This window comes from Bombina bombina, chromosome 2 (assembly GCF_027579735.1).
Source record: "Bombina bombina isolate aBomBom1 chromosome 2, aBomBom1.pri, whole genome shotgun sequence".
In the NCBI taxonomy this organism is placed as follows: Eukaryota; Metazoa; Chordata; class Amphibia; order Anura; family Bombinatoridae; genus Bombina; species Bombina bombina.
In genome coordinates, this window is record NC_069500.1 from 532,651,887 (window position 1) to 532,679,501 (window position 27,615).

General features: G+C 41.0%; 1 protein-coding gene across 4 annotated transcripts in view; it reads right to left on the reverse strand.

Moving 5' to 3' along the window:
* Window positions 1–12,621: 12,621 nt before the first annotated feature.
* Window positions 12,622–27,615, reverse strand: part of RABGGTA (Rab geranylgeranyltransferase subunit alpha) — a 190,667-nt gene continuing 175,673 nt past the window's right edge. For all 4 annotated transcript variants that reach the window (XM_053702377.1, XM_053702374.1, XM_053702375.1 and 1 more), the window contains one exon: window positions 12,622–12,834. In XM_053702377.1, coding sequence (XP_053558352.1) covers window positions 12,686–12,834 — 149 coding nt within the window. In that variant the 3' untranslated portion in view covers window positions 12,622–12,685. The remainder of the gene's footprint in view (window positions 12,835–27,615) is intronic.

Sequence of the window (27,615 nt, forward strand, 5' to 3'; positions counted from 1 at the left end):
GAAACAAAAACTTCAGATACAGCTTGAAATCCGTCCTGAAACTATCATATTCCTGTGTTGGGATGACCGGCACAAGCAACACGATTCGGTACTGAGCCTAATCATGCTCGTGGCTAGGAAACACATATTGAAACATTGGATAAAAAAGGTAGGCCCCTCATTTAAGGGTTTTAAGAACCTTTTACAATCCCAACTATTCATAGAACAAATGGACGTCAGGATAGATGTACAGAACAGATTGAGCCTATTCTTACGCAAGTGGCGCAGATTAATTCTCACCTTTGAATTGGAAATACAGAGGCTCGTTCTTAAGCCATTTAAAGACTCTGTGATTTTTATGGAAAGCACGCTAAGGGGTGATTGGGTCCACCTGTTTCAGGAAGCATGTTAATATCCTAACACTAGAATAAATAATTAATACAATACCGATGCTGTAAGTCAATTACGATCAAATGCCAAAAATTATTTGTTAAAAAGCCCCTAAAGTCTAAACGTTAGGTAATAACTTACAGTCTCACTAAACCTTCTATGCTCAAATAATTAATGCAAATTACAAAAAGAGATTTTGATAATAAAATTAATTTAATATTAATACATAAAATCAATAAACAATCAAATACATATAGCTATAATTGCACCGGTGCTAGTAAACTAAAATGCCATCAATTAAACATGTATTAAATTCATAAGAGGTCTAAAAAGCAATTTCATAAATATTAGCTTTGACTATTTCACTATTTCATATAGAGCTAAATACACAAACAAAGATACATTAGTTCATAAGAATAAAACAGCATTGTAAAATAAACGGTAGGACAGAAACAAAAATTATAAGAGCGTTAGTATAGCAGCATCTCTTAATGTCCCTTTGAATAGCTTTGATATCCCTTTAAATAACTTTGCAGCGTGAGTGCTAAAATGTTTCAGTTAATCCCGTTCCAGATAAAAGATGGTAATGTTGCAACATATATTACAAATGACTTGACTTTTTTTCCTTCTAGTGTGCTTGTAACTTAGTTTTGTAACTTTATAGCAGGTTAGAGGTGAATCAAAACAGTGTAGATAGGTTTTAGATTAACAGTTCTCATCTACACGCCAGGTAATCCCTTAATGGAACACAGTCTGATCCCAATGTTAAATAACCACCGGGTTATCTCCTTAACAATTGGACCTTGCTCCTCGATGAAAGGTAAAGTGTAGTCAGCAGCTTTCTACTTTAGCCGTAAGAAAAATTCCTTCTACTATATGAATTGTGTAGAGACTCAGTGCGCGCACTATTTTTGAAAATCCCGCTCCTACCGTTCAACCAATCAGCCTCCCTTCTTGCTTGGTTAGTTCAAGCTGTTGATCTTGGCTTGATGGTGCGGTTCTGGGAGCTCAGTAGCAGTTCATACGAGGCTCTCAATCAGCCTCTCCCTGGTTTGCAAACAATCTCGCAGGTTTTTGGGAAATCAGTACATCCACGCGTATCGGCTTTAGGGCTTTGTCAAGATAACTGTTCCCATGTCTTCTTCTCCTAATAAAGGCCAGCAGCAGCTGCACAGGAAGTAAATGGGAGGGGAACAACAAAACAAAACACTGGAGCTCCACTATAGAGTGGAGCTCCAGTGTTTTGTTTTGTTGTTCCCCTCCCATTTACTTCCTGTGCAGCTGCTGCTGGCCTTTATTAGGAGAAGAAGACATGGGAACAGTTATCTTGACAAAGGCCTAAAGCCGATACGCGTGGATGTACTGATTTCCCAAACACCTGCGAGATTGTTTGCAAACCAGGGAGAGGCTGATTGAGAGCCTCGTATGAACTGCTACTGAGCTCCCAGAACCGCACCATCAAGCCAAGATCAACAGCTTGAACTAACCAAGCAAGAAGGGAGGCTGATTGGTTGAACGGTAGGAGCGGGATTTTCAAAAATAGTGCGCGCACTGAGTCTCTACACAATTCATATAGTAGAAGGAATTTTTCTTACGGCTAAAGTAGAAAGCTGCTGACTACACTTTACCTTTCATCGAGGAGCAAGGTCCAATTGTTAAGGAGATAACCCGGTGGTTATTTAACATTGGGATCAGACTGTGTTCCATTAAGGGATTACCTGGCGTGTAGGTGAGAACTGTTAATCTAAAACCTATCTACACTGTTTTGATTCACCTCTAACCTGCTATAAAGTTACAAAACTAAGTTACAAGCACACTAGAAGGAAAAAAAGTCAAGTCATTTGTAATATATGTTGCAACATTACCATCTTTTATCTGGAACGGGATTAACTGAAACATTTTAGCACTCACGCTGCAAAGTTATTTAAAGGGATATCAAAGCTATTCAAAGGGACATTAAGAGATGCTGCTATACTAACTCTCTTATAATTTTTGTTTCTGTCCTACCGTTTATTTTACAATGCTGTTTTATTCTTATGAACTAATGTATCTTTGTTTGTGTATTTAGCTCTATATGAAATAGTGAAATAGTCAAAGCTAATATTTATGAAATTGCTTTTTAGACCTCTTATGAATTTAATATATGTTTAATTGATGGCATTTTAGTTTACTAGCACCGGTGCAATTATAGCTATATGTATTTGATTGTTTATTGATTTTATGTATTAATATTAAATTAATTTTATTATCAAAATCTCTTTTTGTAATTTGCATTAATTATTTGAGCATAGAAGGTTTAGTGAGACTGTAAGTTATTACCTAACGTTTAGACTTTAGGGGCTTTTTAACAAATAATTTTTGGCATTTGATCGTAATTGACTTACAGCATCGGTATTGTATTAATTATTTATACTATTTATTTTATTTGCTACACAGTTAGCCTTCAGTGGCGCCACCCACAACCCCTTTTTCTAAGTTTTTCTATTTTTTCACACTTTGTGAGGAGTGTGAATAGTGGGTAGGCTATAACTGTTATCACTGAGCTCCCTGACTCATCCAATTTCTAATATCCTAACACTAGACCCTACAATATTGCCCACACATACCCACATTTCATCTTTAATCACCCTGCTCTTGCCCCTTTCTACCTCCCACCTCTTCCTCCCCCCTTCCCCTCCCTCTCTCCCTTTGCACCCCCTTTTTTTTTTTTTCTTCCCTTTGCCAGGTCTCGATTCCATCCAGCCCCTCAGTGGGGCTCCTAACTGGTTTAGCAGTAGGTTAGTCTAATTCTTTTTTTTTTTTTAGTTACTGAGTTAGTGTAGTTGGAAATGTTTTGGTTTAAAATAATTAAAATGTTTGGGAATGATAGACACGTACAGGGGTACCTCGTATATTCACTCATAGATCAATGACTGGCAGAATTGTTAATATGTATCAGAACATAGTACTCTGTATGATTGTAATATCTTATGCCAATGCCACTCATTATAACCTTGCTTACTAATTGTAACTTACTCTTTGTTGTTCTACTTCCTCTGTACGTTTTGTTCTTACTTTCCCTAATAAAAATGATATATTAAAAAAAAAAAAAAAGCACAAACTATTGCTCTTAAATTAAAATTTTATGCAGAAGCAAATAAAACGGGACGACTTCTAGCAAGGTCTATAAAGACCAAACAAACTAAAACCTACATCCATTCGATAAAACAACCAAATGGTAAAATGGTAGAAGACACCAAACAAATAGCTGACACTTTTAAAAATTATTTCCACTCCCTCTACAACTTATTTCCCAACAGAACGCAAGAACAACATTCCCCACAATGTGCTCAGTATCTAGATGGGACCCAAGTAACTACATTATCAGAGGAGGAGAAAGAATCATTGAGTTCTCCTATCCTAGCACCAGAGATAGTAGAAGCAATCAAGACAATTAAAACAGATAAAGTTCCTGGCCCGGACGGGTTCTCAGGCCTATACTATAAATTATATCAAAATTCACTAATCCCACATATGTTAAATATATTCCACCAAATTGAGGACACAGGCCTATTCCCAGATACTATGCTCCAAGCCTTCCTCACAGTCCTACCTAAACCAGGAAAGAAAAGTGACCAACCTGCTAACTTTAGGCCCATCTCCCTCCTAAATCTTGATCTAAAAATATATGCCAAAATATAAGCCACTAAGCTGAACAAATTTTTACCCACACTAATCTCCCCTGACCAAGTAGGATTTGTGCCGAAAAGGGAGGCAAAGGATAATACAATTAAAATCCTAGACTTATTAGACCACGTAAATAAAAACAATATCCCAACAATTCTACTATCAACAGACGCAGAAAAAGCATTCGATCGGCTTGACTGGTCCTTCTTGGAATCAATTTTGGTCAAATTTAACTTCCCACCCTTATTTATAAAACAAGTCATGGCATTATATACTTTCCCCTCGGCACAGATCCATATAAACGGCACCCTATCAGAACAGTTTGAAATTAGGAATGGTACTAGGCTGGGCTGCCCACTCTCCCCTCTCCTGTTTGTCCTGTCTCTGGAGGCTTTGGCATCCAAGATAAGACATAAAATCTCTATTGAGGGAATTACGATCAAAAATAGAATATATAAATTATACATGTTTGAGGATGATATCCTTTTGCCGTTAACATCCCCCTTGGATTCTATCGCAAACGTACAAAAAGTTTTGACAAAATATGGGAGGATTTCAAACTTCTTAGTCAACATGACGAAATCGGATATCCTCCCCATCAATATTCCCCACAATGTATTAAATGAAGTCAAGAAAAGCTGCAAATTTAATATCCAAACTAAATCTATCAAATACTTGGGTATCAGTATAACATCCAAGGTTGAAACTACACGCACAACAAACTATTCAAAACTCACAACAGATATTTTAAGGCTGGCATCCACATGGAACTCCAAGAGCACCTCATGGATAGGTAGGATACATTCTACTAAAATGATATTGTTACCAAAGATATTATATGTAATCCAGAGGTTACCACTCCCCTATACCGAGATATATATTCACAAGGTACAAAGAGTGATAAACAAGTTTATTTGGAAGAACAAACCTTCAAGAATAGGTATATCTACCATGTATGCATCAAAAGACCTGGGGGGACTAGGGGTCCCAAATCTTCTGTTCTACAAAAAAGTGATATCTTTGCAAAGGATCATAGAATGGTGTAGATTTGGTGAGGTTAATTATAAACATTGGATACAAATTGAACATGATATTTCAGGCAACCAGCAGCTAGGAGGAGCTTGTTGGATTCCTAACACATCATATTTTACGCATGGAAAGGCATTGCAGACTCTCACCAACACATTCTATGATTGGAAATTAATTTGCTCTCATAACAAAGAAATTTTAAGTACATTCTCCCCTTTAACCCCTATCCTGTCGAACCCAGATCTTCCAATTAATTAAGTCTTTTATCCAAGATACCGACTTGACCATTAATAGAGTTATACCTATAACCGCACTAATACACCTAAATAAAATGAAACCTAAGTCTGAAATAGAAAGCTTGAGAAAAGGCCTCCTAACATCATGGTTGAGATAAACAGAAATAGGTAAAACCCAAATCAGCTGCGCTTCTCTATTAAAAGCAAATAGTAATTATAAAAAACTTTGTAAATAGGCTAAATAAAGATTGCCCAGTAGGTAAAGCAATATATGGTACAGTGTTTCAGACAAAATATAGTATATAAACAGTAGAATACTTGAACAATTGAATATATACATAGAACAATAGTTCTATACAGAGGAATGTATAGTATTGGTGGGTGCCGCTCCAAGTATTGACACAGGGCTGCGATCCTGGTCTTTAAGAAGTGGCTGAAAAACAAGATAAAACACAGAGCGCAACCCACTCTAAGTGTAAAATCATTTATTATCCAGCAATAAAAAACGTGTAAATCGCACGTACAATGTAACAGAGTAAAAATAGCACAATAAACAAATCCCAGATTGTATCACCAAATGTCAGGGGTGTGATGTCCGTCACCTCGTAGCTTGAACTCCCCAAAACGGCTTCCGGATCGCCGTGTACGAATTCAGCTTGTGCAGAGGGATACTCCAAATGACATGGGTAACAGGGAAGCTGAGAGGAGTTATTAGTGCCGCCTTGACGCGTTTCCTCAGGCTACGACCTGACTTTTTCAAGAGTTAAGTTCAAGACTTACCTAAACGTCATTGACGAGTCACAACCAATGAGATGACTCCTTTGAGAGGCGTGCCTTACCGGGACTGTTTAAAAAGACTACAGTGACGTCACTCCAAATATCCTCTTGAAAAAGTCAGGTCGTAGCCTGAGGAAACGCGTCGAGGCGGCACTAATAACTCCTCTCAGCTTCCCTGTTACCCATGTCATTTGGAGTATCCCTCTGCACAAGCTGAATTCGTACACGGCGATCCGGAAGCCGTTTTGGGGAGTTCAAGCTACGAGGTGACGGACATCACACCCCTGACATTTGGTGATACAATCTAGGATTTGTTTATTGTGCTATTTTTACTCTGTTACATTGTACGTGCGATTTATACGTTTTTTATTGCTGGATAATAAATTATTTTACACTTAGAGTGGGTTGCGCTCTGTGTTTTATCTTGTTTTTCAATCATGGTTGAGATACCATCAGGTAAATCACTACATTAACACACATAAAGAAAGAGACAATCTCCTAAGACCCCTAACCGTATTTGAAAATATGTGCTATACTAGCTTCCCACAAAGAGGACTTATATCACAATTATACAAAATGTTACTGAAAGTGACGTCTCCAAAACCTCACAATTACACCAGGGCCTGGGAGAGGGAACTAGGGTTACAGCTCAATCCCAAAGAATGGTCAGCTATCTTTCACAGTACGGCTCATTCTGCACATTCCACCCAAGGGTTAGAAACCAATTATAAAATTATGCTAAGGTGGTATATCACCCCGCATAGGCTTAAACACGTTTCCGAAAGCTTCTGATAGATGTTGGAGGTGTAACCTGGGAGTGGGGGATATGGGCCATGTATTATCCAGGATTTCTGGGAGCTAATATTAAAAGAGGTTAACATGGTACTATCCAGTAATCTCTCACTGTCACCAAGGGTTTGCTTATTTAATGTGTATAATGAGGTACAATGCGTAATAAAAAAAAACCTAGCACATATTCTGTTTAATGCAGCTAAATTATTGATTGCTTCCTATTGGAAATCTAGTGTAACCCCTTCCATAAAGACTTGGAGGGACAAAGTTCACAACCTTATAAAGCTGGAAAGATACTTTTTTTTTCTCAAAGGTAATCATTTACAGCTATATAATGTTATTCTTTTGGGAATCATATAGAGGAACTATTACTTATGAATAGTAATAAAGATGCAATGTGTGGGAACTCACTATACACTCCTTCAGATTAGCATTGGGATAAATCTTGACATAAAAGTAAATGTAAATAACACTATATGCACTTGGTCTTTGCAGGGCTTTGTCCACTGAAGATGGTCCATCAACTGCCAGTTACTGGTTAATTTAGTTTATGTTGTAGTTTTGTTTGTTAGCCCTAGGGCGACTTAAGTCTGTTCTTTGTACAATCATCTCCCTCATATAGTAGCAGGGAAAAACAATCCCCCAGGAAGAACCAGGCGGTTAAATAGTCAGTCCGAACACATAAAATAATCTCATGAAATAGATATTATTGTAATCAAAATACTGCTATATTGTATATTTAAACTGCCTATGATTTGTAAACACTATGGAGGATTCTTGTGGTGGCATTTGGTTGTATACTGAAAAATTTTCAATAAAGAATTATTTATAAAAAAAAAAAAAGACATTTGTCCTCCCCCCCCGCAAATGCTACAGAACAAGGAACCGATTATCTAAACCTCACCGTTTCATCCCTGTTTTTTTTTGCGGTCCCTGTGAGAGGAAAGATATTTCCTATTGAAATGAATGTAGCTTGCTGAAAACAAAAACCTGGCTGTGTAGGCCAATATAAATCCCACTATGCTGCTTTCTGCGTATAGTATCTTACAATTGCCTATATTTTTGTATGCATGTGTTTTTCTATTAGAGTATTAAGTATTTTGTCACAACTTCTAGGCTGGAAATCTTTAGAGAATTAAACTGATTTGAGAGAAAATTTCATACACGCCCATTTTATGAAAAACATCAAATATGTTATGTGTTCTGTACTTATATGTACAAATGTTTATGTATTTTTTGCAGATCCAGTGTACTTAAAAGGACACTGAACCCAAATTTTTTTCTTTCGTGATTCAGCTAGAGCATGCAATTTTAAGCAACTTTCTAATTTACTCCTATTGTCAAATTTTCTTCGTTCTCTTGCTATCTTTATTTGAAAAAGAAGGCATCTAAGGTTATTTTTTGGTTCAGACCTCTGGACAGCACTTTTTTATTGGTGGATGAATTTATGCACCAATCAGCAAGGACAACCCAGTTGTTCACCAAAAATGGACCGGCATCTAAACTTACATTCTTGCATTTTAAATAAAGATACCAAAAGAATGAAGAAAATTGTATAATAGGAGTAAATGAGAAAGTTGCTTAAAATTTAATGCTATATCTGAATCATGGAAGAAAAAATGTGGGTTCAATCTACACTGTGCATAGTTAATAGGATTTATTCCTGTGTAATTTACATACAAATTTTAAGTTTCTGATAAAATATGTTTGGTGAACAATTTGTTAAGATTTTTGATGCACCTTAATACAATTTTTTCCTGCGTATTTTTGTGTGAATGTTAAATGATTAATTTTCTATGATTTTTATATATCTCCTTCCCATACAACAATGAAGTATAGGCCCCTTAGCAAGGGGCTTTATATAATTCCACCTGGGAAATAAGGAGGACTGGCGAGCATTCTTATATTATCCCACCAGCTCAGAGAGCTTTAGATAATTGGCCCCCAGGTGACTACATTGATATCTATGAAGATGGCAGAGTGATCTCTAGTGGATTCTTTTTAGAGCAGATAAAATTGAGCAAAACATTTCTAAAGTAAGGTATTTTAAAGTAGTGTGTGAACAAGACATAAATAAAAAGATTCTGGACAAGATGCAGTATGATTTTTGTATTTAGCAATACGTATATTTTACTTAGGGTGTATCCAGTAAGAGTAAACGCCCTCATTACATTATTCACACATGCACCATTTCTGAATAAAGTCATGTGAAATGTTTAGCAACTTTTACTTTCACGTTTAACAAAATAAGCACATACGCTGTCTGCATTTATCATTGCACAAGCAGTTCTTCTGGACTGCTTGTGCAATGCTGCCCCCTGCAGATTCACGGCCAATCGGACGCTAGCAGGGGATGTCAATCAGCCCGATCATATAGGATCGGGTGGATTGATGTCCGCAGCCTCAGAGCATAACTGCTGTTTCCGGCAAGCCTGAAGGCTTGCGTGGAAACAGGGGCATCAAGCCCCATTAGGAGCATTAAGGGTTAGTAAATAGACAACCAGTGGTGCATGTGTGTGTGAACCGGTGCATTAAGGATTAATAAATACAGACAACCAGCAGTGCATGTGTGCGTGAACCGATGCATTAAGGGTTAATAAATACAGACAACCAGTGGTGCGTGTGTATGAACTGATGCATTAAGGGTTTAAAAAAAGACACGAGTGGTGCATGTGTGTGTGAACTGATGCATTAAGGGTTTAAAAAAAGACAACGAGTGGTGCATGTGTGTGTGAACTGATGCATTAAGGATTAATAAATACAGACAACCAGCAGTGCGTGTGTGTATGAACCGATGCATTAAGGGTTTAAAAAAAGACAACGAGTGGTGCATGTGTGTGTGAACTGATGCATTAAGGATTAATAAATACAGACAACCAGCAGTGCGTGTGTATGATCCGATGCATTAAGGGTTAGTAAATAGACAACCAGTGGTGCATGTGTGTGTGAACCGATGCATTAAGGATGAATAAATACAGACAACCAGCAGTGCGTGTGTGTGTGAACCGATGCATTAAGGGTTAATAAATACAGACAACCAGTGGTGCGTGTGTATGAACCGATGCATTAAGGGTTTAAAAAAAGACAACGAGTGGTGCGTGTGTGTGTGAACTGATGCATTAAGGATTAACAAATACAGACAACCAGCAGTGCGTGTGTGTGTGAACCGATGCATTAAGGGTTTAAAAAAAGACAACGAGTGGTGCATGTGTGTGTGAACTGATGCATTAAGGATTAATAAATACAGATAACCAGCAGTGCGTGTGTGTGTGAACCGATGCATTAAGGGTTTAAAAAAAGACAACCAGTGGTGCATGTGTGTGTGAACTGATGCATTAAGGATTAACAAATACAGACAACCAGCAGTGCGTGTGTGTGTGAACCGATGCATTAAGGGTTAATAAATACAGACAACCAGTGGTGCGTGTGTATGAACCGATGCATTAAGGGTTTAAAAAAAGACAACGAGTGGTGCGTGTGTGTGTGAACTGATGCATTAAGGATTAACAAATACAGACAACCAGCAGTGCGTGTGTGTGTGAACCGATGCATTAAGGGTTTAAAAAAAGACAACGAGTGGTGCGTGTGTGTGTGAACTGATGCATTAAGGATTAACAAATACAGACAACCAGCAGTGCGTGTGTGTGTGAACCGATGCATTAAGGGTTTAAAAAAAGACAACGAGTGGTGCGTGTGTGTGTGAACTGATGCATTAAGGATTAACAAATACAGACAACCAGCAGTGCGTGTGTGTGTGAACCGATGCATTAAGGGTTTAAAAAAAGACAACGAGTGGTGCATGTGTGTGTGAACTGATGCATTAAGGATTAATAAATACAGATAACCAGCAGTGCGTGTGTGTGTGAACCGATGCATTAAGGGTTTAAAAAAAGACAACCAGTGGTGCATGTGTGTGTGAACTGATGCATTAAGGATTAATAAATACAAACAACCAGCGGTGCGTGTACCGATGCATTAAGGGTTAATAAATACAGACAACCAGTGGTGCGTGTGTGTGTGTGAAACGATGCATTAAGGGTTAATAAATAAAGACAACCAGCGGTGCATGTACCGATGCATTAAGGGTTAAATAAATACAGACAACCAGTGGTGCGTGTGTGTGAACCGATGCATTAAGGGTTTATAAATACAGAACCAGAGGTGCGTGTGTGAACCAATGCATTAAGGGTTAATAAATACAGACAATCAGTGGTGTGTGTGTGTGTGAACCAATGCATTAAGGGTTAATAAAGAGAAACAACTGCACATTGTTGTGCCTATTTTTGCAGAACAAACGTTAATAGTCTGCTCATCTGACAAAGGGCAAGCTAAACCTTTGAGAACAAAAAAATATTTCTAAATGTAACTTAAGTCCTTACTGAGAGGCTTGGTGGTGATATGTCCTAAACGTTATGTAATTTGTTATTTATGACACACACTGAATGTCCAACATTATTAATTTGTCAGACGCTACCCTCATGGTAGGTACACGTGAACAGTATCCACACATTTGCTGCAAATCTGTATTATTAGTGCAATAAAAAAATGCCCTAAATGCAACATCTCTGTATTTATACCATGCAAAGGCAATAAATATGTATATATAGTCTGCTCAGGAGCTGTTTCTGAGCACGGTATGGCTAGTGAGGGCAGCTATGTATATATGTCACCCCTGATTGGTCCACTAGCTGTAAACTGTTCAGAAGCAGCAATGTATATTGGCGAATTATTGAACACCTCTGAGGTAACTGCCCCATCTAAATTCTCAAAATGGTACAAATTAAAGGAGGGAAGGTTACATGAAAATAATGATATACTGTGACTATGATTTACCAATGTGTCACATTTTACAATATGCAAATACAAACATCACAACTGCTTAAATTGTTTATATATTTTTACAGGCTCTTCCTTGTGTCGTAAGTGTACTTATGTGCACCTGTCTCTCTCCAGGTATGAATATGAGCATCTCTGCTCCTGTGAATAATTGCTGATTCACCAAGACGACAGATTCTGGGTGTGTTCTCTTCCCTGTCCGAAACAGGTGAAACAAGTGTGGGTTAACAATGACAAGAACACCCTCTTCCTTACTCAATTACTGCAAAGGGATAATTACCCCTAATGAGGGGTTAAAGCCAGAGTCTCAGCTACGCCCAATAAACACTCAACAACCCAAACCCATCCCTTAGAACATTTTGAAAAAATGCCAGTAAACCACTGTGGTTAACTCCCAAAACATTCTGGTGATGAGGAAAGAATAACAGTGCATGTGCATATCATAATGTGCTCATGGGACAAGGAAAGGGCAGATAGGGAAACAAAAAACAGAACTGAACCTGACATACAACTATTAGATGAAAATAAGGAGTATAGCAATCCAAAGCCCGACTTTATGTAATGGAGAAGAAACCCATAGAACACAATGTATAAGTTACATGAGCCTAGGCCCAGAACACTAAAGTGATGCTTAAAATTAAACTATATTTGGGATAGCTAATATGCGAATATATCATACACATTAAATATCCTAAATATAGCAAAAATTGGAGAAGTCATTGAGCATCAGAATTAAAGAATGGAGTGATCTCCATAGCATCCTCTGTCCAGCGACTTGGTTCACACATTTAACGACACAATCAGTGCAGTTCTGCCCTTGAGTTTCACAAGCTAATAATGATTTATGCTGGCAGCAAAGTTCCCTCCCTTGTTTTTGCCCTTCCCATAACAAGTCTTTTCCAGTCATGGACACAGAAGCAGTTAACAGAGTTTATTGATGTCACACAAAGAGACAATGTTAACAGTTGACACATTAGCGGTCACAAGTGGATGGTTTGCACGTGTGGCAAGAGAGCTTCCAGCTCCGCTCTGGTGCCTGACCTTTCGCATACGGGATTACCGTCTAAATGTAACACAGCAAGATGAAGGCAGCTAGAAAGAGGTTGGAGGTCAGAAACATTCCTTATTTCTGTACAATCCAGTTAAGGTATATAAGGTTATAGCTAAACATTCATTGTCTAACATTTCATACTGAAAATATGTGCATAATACAAGAGGCAATAAATTAACCTTTATATCATTTGCAATAAACACAAAAATATGTTGCATCCTAATATTTTATATTTAGCCAAAAAACACCAGCTTTCCATATACTGCCCCTCGTTATACTTGTGTCTCAGATATTTTTTTGGACGCGTAGGATCTGCCATCCCCTTAAGAAATAAGTAAACAGCAGGAAAGAGCCTTCAATGGAGAAGAATTTATACAAACAAGAGAGTGTTGAAGTTTTTTTGTTTGTAAATCCATTCTGAATTAAGTGCTCTGCATAGGTGCTGTTCGTATTGTCACTGCTCATTAAAATATAAATTTGGTAGCAGAAAAAAGGGGTTGTGCAATAATTGTCCACTGCTCTAAATACACAGTGGCCTAAAAGCAATGCATGTATCAGTTCCATATCCCTTTAAGCAGCCAAACCCATGTTAGTAACAGAGAGATCAATCCCATCCTTTGGTTCATTTATTTTCTGTGGAGTTTTTAGAACTTTTTTTTTCAAGGCAATCACAATTGTGAGTGTTTGGTTACTTCTTGGAGCCGCAAAAAAAAGTTTTCAGCTCGTTTTCAGTTGCATGTAATCAACATTTTCTCAGTGATCACAATCCATTTCCTCAATACTTTTCAACAGGTTTTTGAGACCCTTTTACACTTGTTGAATTCAAAACCTCAAAGCATTTAAGTCCCAAAATATCCTTTTTGACATGTTTGCAAGTATTCCAAGATGTGGAATAATTCTATGATGCTGCACAAAATGGCCATACACGACACTTTAGAGGTGTAGTTTTATATATGGTCTAGATACATAGCTCTGTCCGTCATTATTTTATACTCCGTCTGCAGTGGGAAAGACACAAATTTACATATGTATATATTTAATATCCTTTACAGATAACAAGATCTACGGGAAAAGAGAAAACGTAAATCAATTTTTTTTCTATCAGGATTCAGATAGAGCATGAAAATTGATAATAGGGGTAGATTAGTTGCTTAAAATTGCTTTGTTCTCTTGCTATCATTATTTAAAAAGCAAGAATGTAAGCTTAGAAACCAGACCATTTTTGGTTCAGCACCTGGGTTGCACTTGCTGATTGATTGGTGGCTAGCACTATCCAGGGTGCTGAACCAAAAATGGACCTGGCTCCTTAGCATAGATTCCTGCTTTTTCAAATAAAGATAGCAAGAGAACGAAGAAAATGTATAATTGGAGTAAATTAGAAAGTTGTTTAAAATTGCATGCTCTATCCGAATCATGAAAGAAAAGAAAATTGGGTTTACTATCCTTTTAACCCCTTAATGACCGAGGATGTGCCAGGCACGTCCTACATGGGGTATCAGTGACCAAAATCGTGCCTGGCATGTCCTCTTGGGTTTCAAGTGGTGGAAGTGATCCTGATTGCTGCCAGGCACTTTCAAGGTAGTGCAGTGATGCCTCGATATTAAGGCATCACTCCAATACCTTTTATACCAACAGATGCAGAGATGGCCACAGACTTTCTGCCAGTACTTAAGATGGCAGGGACAATTGTGGGGTGGGGGAGTGAATAGAGCTGTTTGGGAGGGATCAGGGAGTGGAATGTGTCAGATAGGAGGCTGATCTCTTCTTTTTTTTTTTTTTTTTTTTGATCGCATGTGACGGTAAAATGGTGGCATGAAATATACCCAAATGGACCTAGATCAATACTTTGGGTACTACACTAAAGCTAACATTAACTCTACAAGCTCTCTAATTAACCCCTTCACTGCTGGTCATAATACACGAGTGGTGCGCATCGGCATTTAGCGGGATTTTAATTACCAAAAAGCAATGCCATTTCTGAATAAAGGGGATCCCAAAGGAGCATTTACAACCATTTGTGCCATAATTGCACAAGCTGTTTTGTAAATTTCAGTGAGAAACCTAAGGTTTGTGAAAACATTTGTCAAAAAATGAACAATTTTTTTTTTTTTTGATCGCATTTAGCAGTGAAATGGTGGCATGAAATATACCAAAATGGGCCTAGATCAATACTTTGGGTTGTCTACAAAAAATAAATTTTATATACATGTGAAGGGTTATTCAGGTATTCCTGACAGATATTTGTGTTCCAATGTAACTATCGCTAATTTAGAAAAAAAAAATTGGAAATAGCAAAGTGCTACTTGTATTTATTGCCCTAAAACTTGCAAAAAAAGCAAAGAACATGTAAACATTGGGTATTTCTAAACTCAGGACAAAATTTAGAAACTATTTAGCATGGGTGTTTTTTGGTGGTTGTAGATGTGTAACAGATTTTGGGGGTCAAAGTTAGAAAAAACATAATTTATGCTTACCTGATAAATGTATTTATTTCCGGATATGGTGAGTCCACGGAATCATTAATTACTAGTGTGAATATAACTCTTGGCCAGCAGAAGGAGGCAAAGAGCACTACAGCACTTCCTTTACTCATAACCTCCAGTCATTCGGCCGAAGGAAAAAAGGAAAAGAAGATAGCACAAAAGTGTAGAGGTGCCTGAGGTCTTAGAAAAAATAACCATATCCGGAAATAAATAAATTTATCAGGCAAGCATAAATTATGTTTTCTTTCCTAAGATATGATGAGTGCACAGAATCATCAGTTACTAGTGGGAATCAATACCCAAGCTAGAGGACACGGATGATAAGGGAGGGACAAGACAGGTAACCTAAACAGAAGGCACCACTGTTTGAACAACTCTTCAACCAAAAAACAGCCACAGCCGAGGCAAACTATCTAATTTGAAAAATTCTGAAACATTTTAGTAGAGAGGACCAAGTTGCAGTCCTGCAAATCTGATCCACAGAAGCCTCAGTCTTGAAAACCCAAGAAACAGATACAGCCCTAGAGAAAGAGCTGTAATTCTCTTAAGAGGCTACTGTCCAGCAGTCTCATAGCCAAACGATCATACTTCCAACCAAAAGGAAAGAAAAAGGAAATTTATGCTTACCTGATAAATGTATTTCTTTTACGATAGGACGAGTCCACGGATTTCATCCTTACTTATGGGATATCGCCACCTGGTCAGCAGGAGGAGGCAAGAGCACCACAGCAGAGCTGTATATATAGCTCCTCCCTTCCCTCCCCCTCCAGTCATTCGACCGAAGTTAGGAAGAGAAAGGAAAAGCCAAGGTGCAGAGGTGTCTGAAGTTTACAAAAAGTAATAACCTGTCTCATAGAACAGGGTGGGCCGTGGACTCATCGTGTCTAAAAAGAAACACATTTATCAGGTAAGCATCATGTCTTTAAAAAGAAAATGTATGAGTCCACGGATTTCATCCTTACTTGTGGGATACAATACCAAAGCTAGAGTACACGGATGAAAAGGGTGGGACAAGACAGGGAACTTAAACGGAAGGCACTACTGCTTGAAGAACCTTTCTCCCAAAAACAGCCTCTGCCGAAGCAAAGGTATCAAATTTGTAAAATTTAGAAAAAGTGTGAAGAGAAGACCAAGTTGCAGCTTTTCAAATCTGCTCAACTGAAGCATCATTTTTGAATGCCCATGAGGAAGCAACAGCCCTAGTGGAATGAGCCGTAACTCTTTCAGGTGGCTGCTGTCCAGTAGTCTCATATGCCAAGCGGATGATACTCTTCAGGCAAAAAGAAAGGGAGGTAGCCCTAGCTTTCTGACCCTTACGTTTCCAAGAAAAAATGATAAACAGAGAAGATGATTGACGAAAATCCTTAGTTGCTTGTAAGTAAAATTTCAAAGCACGCACTACATCCAAATTGTTCAGAAGACAATTAGGACACAAGGAAGGAACAACAATCTCCTGATTAATGTTCTTGTCTGAAACAACCTTAGGAAGAAAACCAAGTTTAGTAAGTAGCACCACCTTATCCGAATGAAAAATAAGGTAAGGTGAATTATATTGTAATGCCGAAAGCTCAGACACTCTTCGAGCAGAAGAAATGGCAACAAGAAACAAAACTTTCCAAGATAACAACTTAATATCTATGGAATGCATAGGTTCGAACGGAACCCCTTGAAGAACTTTAAGAACTAAATTCAAGCTCCATGGAGGAGAATTCGGTTTAAACACAGGCCTGATCCTAGTCAAAGGATCCTAGTCAAAGCCTGACAAAAAGATTGAACATCTGGGACATCTGCCAGATGCTTGTGTAACAAAATAGATAAAGCAGAGATCTGGCCCTTTAAGGAACTCGCTGATAATCCCTTCTTCAATCCTTCTTGGAGAAAGGACAAAATCCTAGGAATCCTAACTCTACTCCATGAGTAGCCCGTAGATTCACACCAATAAAGATATTTAAGCCATATCTTATGGTAAATCTTTCTAGTTACAGGTTTACGTGCCTGAATTAAGGTATCTATGACCGAATCAGAGAAACCTCGCTTGGATAGACTTAAGCGTTCAATCTCCAAGCAGTAAGCTTCAGAGAAAACCAGATTCGGATGAAGGAAGGGTCCCTGGATGAGAAGGTCCTTCCTCAATGGAAGTGTCCAGGGTGGCAGAGATGACATGTCCACCAAATCGGCATACCAAATCCTGCGAGGCCAAGCAGGTGCAATGAGGATCACCAATGCCCTCTCTTGCTTGATGCAAGCAATGACCCGAGGAGCAAGCGCAAACGGAGGAAATAGGTATGCTAGACTGAAGGTCCAAGGAACCGCCAGAGCATCTATCAGTTCCGCTTGGGGGCTCCTGGACCTCGAATAGTATCTCGGGAGCTTGGCATTCTGTTGAGATGCCATGAGATCTATTTCCGGCTGACCCCACCTGAGAATCAGATTGGAAAATATTTCCGGATGGAGTTCCCACTCTCCAGGATGAAAAGTCTGCCTGCTCAGAAAATCCGCCTCCTAGTTTTCCACCCCTGGGATGTGGATTGCTGACAGATGACAAGAATGGGTCTCCGCCCACTGGATTATCTTGGCTACTTCGGTCATCGCTAAGGAACTCCTTGTTCCTCCCGGATGATTGATGTAAGCCACTGTCGTTATGTTGTCCGACTGGAATCTGATGAATTGAGCCGAAGTCAACTGAGGCCAAGCCCGAAGAGCATTGAAGATCGCCCTCAGCTCTAGAATGTTGATGGAAAGAAGAGACTCTGTCCGAATCCATACTCCCTGAGCCTTTAAAGAGCCCCAGACTGCTCCCCAACCTAAAAGGCTGGCATCCGTTGTCACGATCACCCATGACGGTCTGCGAAAGCACGTCCCTTGGGACAGATGATCCAGAGACAACCACTATTGAAGAGAGTCCCTCGTCTCTTGTTCTAGGGTTATTCGAGGAGACAAATCCGTATAATCTCCATTCCATTGCCTTAGCATGCTTAACTGCAGAGGTCTGAGATGAAACGGTGCAAACGGTATGATATCCATTGCCACTACCATCAAACCGATTACCTCCATGCATTGAGCCACTGATGGCCGAGGAGTGGAATGAAGAGTTCGACATGTAATCAGAATCTTTGACTTTCTGACCTCTGTCAGAAAAAACTTCATGGATATGGAGTCGATTAGAGTTCCTAAGAAGGAAACCCTTGTCTGTGGAGTTAAACTCTTTTCCAGATTTACCTTTCACCCGTGGGATCTCAGGAAGGATAGCACAATGTCGGTATGGGATCTTGTTTGCAGAGAAGATGACGCCTGGATCAGCATATCGTCCAGATAAGGCGCCACTGCAATGCCCCGCAGTCTTAGAACCACAAGCAGAGACCCCAAAACCTTTGTGAAAATTCTGGGTGTCGTGGCTAGACCGAAAGGAAGAGCCATGAACTGAAAGTGTTTGTCCAGGAAGGCAAACCTCAGGAATTTGTGATGATCTCTATGGATAGGAACATAAAGATATGCATCCTTTAGATCTACAGTTGTCATAAATTGACCCTCCTGGATCAATGGAAGAATGGTACGAATAGTTTCCATCTTGAACGATGGAACCCTGAGAAACTTGTTTAGACTCTTGAGGTCTAGGATAGGTCTGAAGGTTCCCTCCTTCTTGGGAACTACAAACAGATTTGAATAAAAACCCTGTCCCTGTATTGGAACGGCCCGGGGGGGGGGGGGGGGAGAGAGAATTTCTGAATTCCAGTTTGTATCCCTGAGACACTATTTCTATACCCAGGGATCCTGAACATCTCGCACCCAAGCCTGAGTGAAAAAGGAAAGTCTGCCCCCCTACCAGATCCGGACCCGGGTCGGGGGCAAACCCTTCATGCTGACTTGGAATCAACGGCGGGTTTCTTGGATTGTTTACCCTTGTTCCAAGAGTGATTTGGTTTCCAAGTTGACTTGGTTTGCAAATAGTTTCTGTCCTGTTTAGAGGAGGAAGGGAAAGAAGTTCCCTTGAAATTTCGAAAGGAATGAAAATTACTCTGTCGTCCCTTCTGCTTGTTTCTTTTGTCTTGAGGAGGAAATGGCCCTTGCCTCCTGTGATGTCAGCAATAATTCCCTTCAATCCAGGTCCAAACAAGGTCTTCCCCTTATAGGGAATTGCCAAAAGCTTAGATTTTGATGAAACATCCGCAGACCAAGATTTCAACCATAAGGCTCTGCGGGCTAGAATGCAGAAACCTGAACTTTTAGCTGCTAATTTAGTAATTTGCAGAGAAACATCTGTTATGAAGGAGTTTGCCAATTTTAAAGCTTTAATCCGATCCTGGATTTCTTCCAAAGAAGTCTCAGTCTTAAGAGACTCTGCAAGAGCATCAAACCAATAAGCTGCCGCACTGGTTACTGTAACAATGCATGCGGCAGGTTGTAGTAGTAGACCCTGGTGAACATAAATCTTCTTCAATAGACCCTCCAACTTCTTATCCATGGGGTCTTTAAAAGCACAACTATCCTCAATAGGAATAGTAGTTCGCTTGGCCAAGGTGGAAATAGCCCCTTTCACCTTAGGGATCGTTTGCCAAGTTTCCTTGACAGCGTCCGCAATTGAAAACATTTTCTTGAAGATAGGAGGAGAGAAGGGAATACCAGGTCTCTCCCATTCCTTAGCAATAATTTCCGAAGTTCGCTTGGGAACTAGAAAAACCTCTGAGTAAGAAGGAACTTCTAAATATCTGTCTAACTTACTCAATTTCTCAGGAACGACTACTCCTGTGGAATCACAGTCGTCCAAAGTCACTAAAACCTCCCTGAGTAACAGATGGAGGTGTTCTAGTTTAAACCTGAAAGAAACAACTTCAGAATCAGTCAAACCTCTATACCCTCAATCTCTGATCCCTGAGATGGTACGTCCGAGGTTGCCACCAGAGCTTCAGAAACTTCGTTAACTACGTAGTTGTCCTTCCTTTTACGTTTGCCTTGAAGTATAGGAAAAGCAGATAACGCCTCCGAAAGAGTAGAAGACATAACTGCAGCAATATCCCTTAATGTAACTGCAGCAGAGACTTGAGGCGAAGTACATGGCACTGCTTGGGTGGGCGTTAAGGGTTGGGACGTTTGGGGAGAAAGCTGTGGCATACACTGGCTCTCATTGTTAGACTCTTGAGAGGCATCCGCCACTGACAATTTTTTATCATGGAAAATTTTATCTTTATAGAATAAAGCCCTCTCAATACATGAGGGACAAAAAGGAACAGGAGGTTCCACATTGGCATTCAAAAACATTGCGCAAGTAACATTTTCCAAGTCCATTGCTAGGTCTTGAAAATGAATTAAACCAAAAATTCTAAAACTGAAAAGACTGGCTGTTTAATTATACTACTCAGCCACTCTTACTATTTTTTATACTGTGCAGAAAAGAAAAAAAAAAGACGTTTAACATCTGAGCAGTATATCTGGTAAAAGAAAAATATCTAGACACTGTGTCTGAAAGAATTAAAAGTAGCCGTTTTTCATGTTGTGCAGAAAAAAAGGTGTTTAATATCTGAGCATCTAAAAACAAAAAACTATTTGGCCATTCAGACACCTCCCCGCCTCAACAGCTAAGCTGAGGCGCCCTACCTGCCGCCAATCTCCAAACCACTCACAGGAATATAACCGGTCGGGCTACAGGGCGCTAATAACCGCTTGCTCCTTTTAAACCATGCGGCTCAGCACCCTGTCTGAAGAACTGGAGAACCACGTAGCAGCTGCGTTCCTAGTAAAACCGGAACCAGTGCTAAGAAAACTGCGCAATATCTTAAGAAGTGCGCGAACATAAGTCCCGCCCCTCGTGGGCGTCTATACAGTCCGTACCGGGAGATTAATAATAATAAAACATGTCCGGTAGGGTCCCCTTAGCCTAGCCCAGTACCAGTACCCATGCTGTCTTCAAGGGAAATCCCCTTCATCTGAAGAGTCTTAAATCCCAGAGAAATAAAGTTTTAACTTATGAGTGCAGAGTCCCCTCTGAGCTTAATCAAGTGTCCCAGAATCACAAGAAAACTGCATTTATCTCCACGCTGTCTGACAGCAAGACAGCTCCATCAGGTGTAGGAAGTCCTCTCCCACCCATAGCCCTGTGGAAACAGATAGGGCCTGAGTTAACTATCACTTAGGTCATCATCAAAAGGGCAGCATAATCATATGGTAGGCGAGTGAGAATTAGGTCCCACCAGTTCCCATTGCTCTAAAGCCACCAATTGCTCTTCTGTAGAGACTGATATAGACTACGGCAACACCCTAAATAAAACAGCACACTCCGGCACTGTTTTCAAAATAAAAAACTCTTGATTGAAGAATCAAAAACTAACACCTCACTTTGCCATCTCCTATCACTAACGCAGGCAAAGAGAATGACTGGAGTGGGAGGGGAGGAGCTATATAACAGCTCTGCTGTGGTGCTCTTTGCCTCCTCCTGCTGACCAGGAGGCGTAATCCCACAAGTAAGGATGAAATCCGTGGACTCATCGTGTCTTTAAAAAGATATATATATATATATATATATATATATATATACACACACATACACACACACACATATATACATACACACACATACATACAGTAGTGGCCAAAATTGTGGAAACCATTTGAAAAAAATGTATTTTTGAGGTTTGATGGCTCATAACACCACTTGTTTTTTGAGTAATACTGTAAAATTATATATATCAATGAAAAGATAATTTAATCAAGAATGTAATGCAATGACTTTTATGAAGGATTTTTTTTTTATTAGAACAGCAGTTATAAAGAAGAAAAGTGAAACGCATAGAAAAAATTTGTAGTGACTTAGTCTCCTTATACCACTTCAAAAATTTAGAAATGACACCTTTGGTTAAGACCAATATTTATTCAAATTTTTTCATAACTGTAGCCTTGTTTACCTAATAGTACTATTTTACATCACTTTCTGGGTGACCAGTCAACTCTGAGTTATTTCTATAATTTTATTACGTTTTACAAGCTCACTAAATGAAAAAACACAACAAAAAACAACCAACTTGATAGTTGTAATGCTCGTGGGATACTCCTCTATCAGACCGAACTCGGCCAGTAGTCTTGTTATCCTGGCGTCGAGCCGGAATGATAGGGAATATCCCAGAGCAGAGAAAGTTAATGAGATGAGGAAGGTGGCACTCACCACAGGCAGGACAGACCCCAGCGGCAATAGCAGAGCAGACCAAGGATGAACCACTAGAATGGTCAGGCAGGCAGGTTCTGGCAACAGCAAGGCAGTCCAAAGATAAACTACTAGAATGGTCAGGCAGGCAGGGTTTGGCAACAGTAAAGCGGTCCAAGGATAAATCAATAGAATAGTCCGGCAGGCAGGGTTTGGCAACAGTAAAGCAATCCAAGGGCACAGCACTAGAATGGTCAGGCAGGCAGTGTTTGGCAACAGTAGAATAGTCCAGCAGAGTAAGGGTTAAGGCAGGTAGAGTAGTCAGACAGGCAGGTTCAGTAACGATATGAGGCACAAGAAAGAAAGATCTGTCACACCCAGGAGCACACAAAGTTACACCTATACTCGGGCAGTGACAGATCGTTCTTCAGGGATTTAAATAGGTGCAGATTTGCTCCACTGAGGTCCGCCCGGCATCCGGAGCACCGCACGCATCCGGAGTCGACACTGCCCCTGACAACGAGCAGGGAAGGAGACAGCGCGCCCCTAGCAACGGCTAGAGCTGTGCGGCGTGACATAGCCCCCCTCTCAAGGGTTCCCTCCGGGAACCAGAGTCGGCCTCAAAGGATGAGCAGCATGGAATCTGGAGACCAGAGATGGAGCATGCACATCACGGACAGGAACCCAGGAACGATCTACCACGGAGTAACCCTTCCAATGTATCAGATACTGCAGTTGTCTGCGCCTGTATCTGGAGTCCAGAATCTTCACTACTTCATATTCAGGGTCACCACGAACCAAGAGCGGAGGAGGATGAGCTCTGAGCCGGGTATATCTATTCTTGATGTAAGGTTTAAGTAGTGAGATGTGGAAGACTGGATGTATGCGCAGGGTTTTTGGCAAGGCCACTTTGTAGGCAACAGGAGACAGTCTTTTCAGGACCTTGTAAGGGCAGATAAACCTAGGCCCTAATTTGTGACAGGGTTGACGTAGACGAATGTGTCGAGAAGAGATCCAAACACGTTCACCCACTGGGATGGAACATACAGAAGCCCTATGACGATCAGCAAACTTCTTATATCTAGAGACAGCTGAACACAGCTGAGAGCGAAAACGTTGCCAATGTGTGGTGAGTTCAGTGACGTGTCGGTCTGCGGCAGGGACACCAGTGGACTGAGCTGAAAGAGGGAAGACACAAGGTTGATACCCTGCTGCGACTTGAAATGGAGAACATCGAAGAGAAGAGTGCCAATGAGTGTTTCTTGCCAGCTCAGCTAGTGGTAGCAATTCAGACCAGTTGGTATTGTTGACAAAGGCTCTAAGGTAGGCTTCAAGATCCTGGTTTGCTCTCTCAGTTAGTCCATTGGTCTGAGGATGGTAGCCAGATGACAAGGAAACAATGGTTCCAATCAACGTACAAAAGGCTCTCCAGAAGGCAGAGATGAACTGTGGACCTCTGTCGGAAACTATATTCACAGGAATGCCATGAAGTCACACCACATGCAAGAGAAAAAGGGACGACAATTCCTGAGCAGAAGGTAGTTTGGTTAAGGGTACAAAGTGAGCCAATCTGGAAAAGAGGTCCACCACAACCCAGATAACTGTATGGTGGTTGGAAGAAGGAAGGTCCACAATGAAGTCCATTGTTGTGTGTCCAGGGTCATTTGGGAATGGACAATGGTTGGAGCATGCCAGGAGGCAAGGATCGGGGAGTCTTGTTGGCCGCACAAATTGTGCAGGCTTTCACATAATCCTGAGCGTCAGACTTCATAGTAGGCCACCATACATGTTTTGAAAGACGCTTGAAAGTCTTAGTCAAACCAGAATGTCCTGAGAGTTTGCCCTCATGAGCCCAGGGATGCGTAGGTTCAGAGGTACAAAGAGGATATCGGAGGCCATGGGGGCACCAGGAGGTTTACTAGACTGAGCACGTTGCAATCTTTGCAGAAGGGTGGTATTGAGTTGAGCAAGCACACATGAGGGGGTATGATGTGTTCGATAGGAGCTTCTGAGGAATCATTTGAGTGAGGGAACTGACGGGAAAGGGCGTCCGCCTTCTTGTTCTTGGTCCCAGGAAGATAAGAGACCACAAAGTTAAAAAGGGAAAAGAATAAGGCCCAACTGGCCTGTCGAGGATTGAGTTGATGAGCAGTCTCTAGGTAAGTCAGATTCTTGTGGTCGGTGAGAATCTGAAAAGGATTGGCGGTGCCCTCTAACCAGTGACGCCATTCAGTCAAGGCTATCTTAATGGCTAAGAGTTCACGATTACCCACATCGTAGTTCCTCTCAGCAGGAGTAAAGCGTTTAGAGAAAAAGGGTCCCTCTTGGTAAGAACTGCTCCAGCCCCTATCTCGGAGGCATCAACCTATAGAGTGAACTGTAGGTCAGGATAAGGATCAGGATGGCAAAGCAAAGGGGCTGAACAAAAAGCCTTTTTCAGACAGTCTTTGTTCCGTTTTGTCAATTCAGTGAGCGGAGCTACTGTTTGAGAAAAGTTCTTTATAAACTTACGGTAATAATTGGAGAATGCCAAGAACCTCTGCAATTCCTTTAAAGAGGTAGGTTGAGGCCATTCTAGTACTGTGGTGAGTTTAGCAGGATCCATGGCAAAACCCTCCTTCGAGATGACATAACCAAGGAATTGGATTTGCTCTTGATCAAACTCACACTTTTCTAGCTTGGCTACCAAGGAATTCTCTGAGGTGAAGAAGCAACTGTCTCACGTGCCTATGATGCTCCTCTAAAGTGGAAGAGAAAACAAGGATATCATCCAGATAAACGATGACAGAGTGGTTAAGGAGGTCACGGAAGACATCGTTGACAAATGCCTGGAAGACTGCAGGGGCGTTACACAGCCCAAAGGGCATTACAAGATCTTGTGTTAAAGGCGGTCTTCCATTCGTGGCCTGGAAAGATGTGAATCAGATTGTATGCCCCACGTAAGTCCAATTTGGTGAAAAAGCGAGCATCCTGGAGTGAGTCATACAGTTCGGTGATCAATGGTATGGGATAGCGATTCTTGATGGTTATGTTGTTCAAGGAATAACCAAAGAGAATGGAGAATATAGAGTGTGGAGGTAATGAGTAAGGCCAAGTGCTGAAACGCGTTTACCTGTTTATTTCCTGCTGACATTTGCACATTTCAGTATCTTTATCCCTGGGGTGTTAATCCCCTCCACGCTATGTGTTTGTAACTTTTTGTTACTCACTCATGTAGCGCTTTCACGCTACCTGTAAATAAATCCACTTACCATTCGCATCATACTCGTGTCTGTGTTGCCTATATTTCTTAGATGTTGTTCAAGGCCCTGTAGTCAATGCAGGGTCTGAGCCCACCATCCTTCTTACTGACAAAAAAGAAGCCAGCCCCAGCAGGAGAGGAGGAAGGGTGAATGAACGCTTTAGCTAGGTTCTCTTGGATGTACTCCTCCATGGATTTGATTTCAGCCTTGGAGAGTGGATAAGTCCTCCCTTTAGGAAGTGGGGCTCCGGGAAAGAGGTCGATCTTGCAGTCATAAGGACGGTGGGGTGGCAGCACGTCGGCTGCTTTTTTCTCAAACACATCCGCAAAGTCTGTGTATACTGAAGGAAGGTTTGAAGGAGTCTGTATACTGGCTATGGGAATACAGGGCAGAGGAATGACTTTAGCAAGGCAGGAGTGGAAACAGGAGGTACCCCAGAAGGCCAGTTGTCCCTCAGCCCAATCGAACTGTGGATTGTGTACCCGAAGCAAAGGAAGACAGGCTGTGCTGGGGAATTAATGACCTCAAACTGCATCTGTTCAGTGTGGAGGACTCCCACAGTCAGGGTCAGGGGTGCTGACTCAAAATAGATCACGCCCAAACCATGGGGGGTGCCATCCAGGGTGGTTATTTTGAGACAATGTCTTTTCTGCAGAAGAGGCAAACCAGCTTGAATCATAAAACAGTGATCCAGAAAGTTCCCAGCTGCCCCTGAATCAATGAAGGCTTGAGTGTGGACAGTATTCTGAAGGAAGGTAAGGGTAACAGGTACCAGGATCCGAGAGGAGTGAGGGGATTTTGTAGAGACCATGCTTAGAGGTACCCCAGTGTTATCCCCTAAGCATTGGCTTTTCCCGGCAGAATGTCACAGTCCTTCAGTTGGTGGGTGTTAGAACCACAATAAAAACAGTCTCAGTCTCCTCCTTCTCTGTCTTTCAGACTCTGATGGTTTGAAGGAGGAGAGATCCATGGGTTCCTGTACTGAGGAAGCTGGAGTAGCTGAAGGGGTAGTGGTTGCTACTGAAACTGGGCAAACAGGAGGACAGTAAGGAAGGACCCTCCTAGTTCTCTCTCTCTCTCGGCTAGCCTTTCCTGAAAGCGAGAGTCCAGATTGATACAAAGGCGCAATAAAGTAATCCAAAGAAGAAGGAATATCACGATAAGTGAGATAATCTTTGATGCGTTCATGGAGACCCCTCCTAAAGGCTGCTTTGAGAGCACTGCCATCCCAAGTGGTTTCCAGTGCTAAGGCGCGGAACTCAATGGCAAATTGTGCCACAGTTTTATTGCCTTGGCGGAGATCCTGGAGAGAATATTCTGCAGCAGAGGTACGGCCAGAAGACCCAAACACAGAAGACAAAGCAGAAATGAACTCATCAGCATCATGAAGGAGGTGTGGCATTCAGTTCCAAAAGGGGAGAGACCCAGGCTAGAGATTTGTCCTTTAGCAAGGAAATGATAAAGGTGACCCTTGACTGATGAGACTGGAAGGTGTGAGGATCATTGCGGAAGTGCAGCCTGCATTGGATTAGAAAGCTCCTGCAGTCAGTAGTCGAGCCGGAATGATAGGGAATATCCCAGAGCAGAGAAAGTTAATGAGATGAGGAAGGCGGCACTCACCACAGGCAGGACAGTCCCCAGTGGCAACAGCAGAGAAGTCCAAGGATGAACCACTAAAATGGTCAGACAGGCAGGGTCTGGCAACAACAAAGCAGTCCAAGGATGAACCACTAGAATGGTCAGGCAGGCAGGGTTTGGCAACAGTAAAGCAGCCCAAGGATAAACCACTAGAATAGTCAGGCAGGCAGGGTTTGGCAACAGTAAAGCAATCCAAGGGCACACCACTAGAATGGTCAGGCAGGCAGGGTTTGGCAACAGTAAAGCAATCCAAGGGCACACCACTAGAATGGTCAGGCAGGCAGGGTTTGGCAACAGTAAAGCAATCCAAGGGCACACCACTAGAATGGTCAGACAGGCAGGGTTTGGCAACAGTAGAACAGTC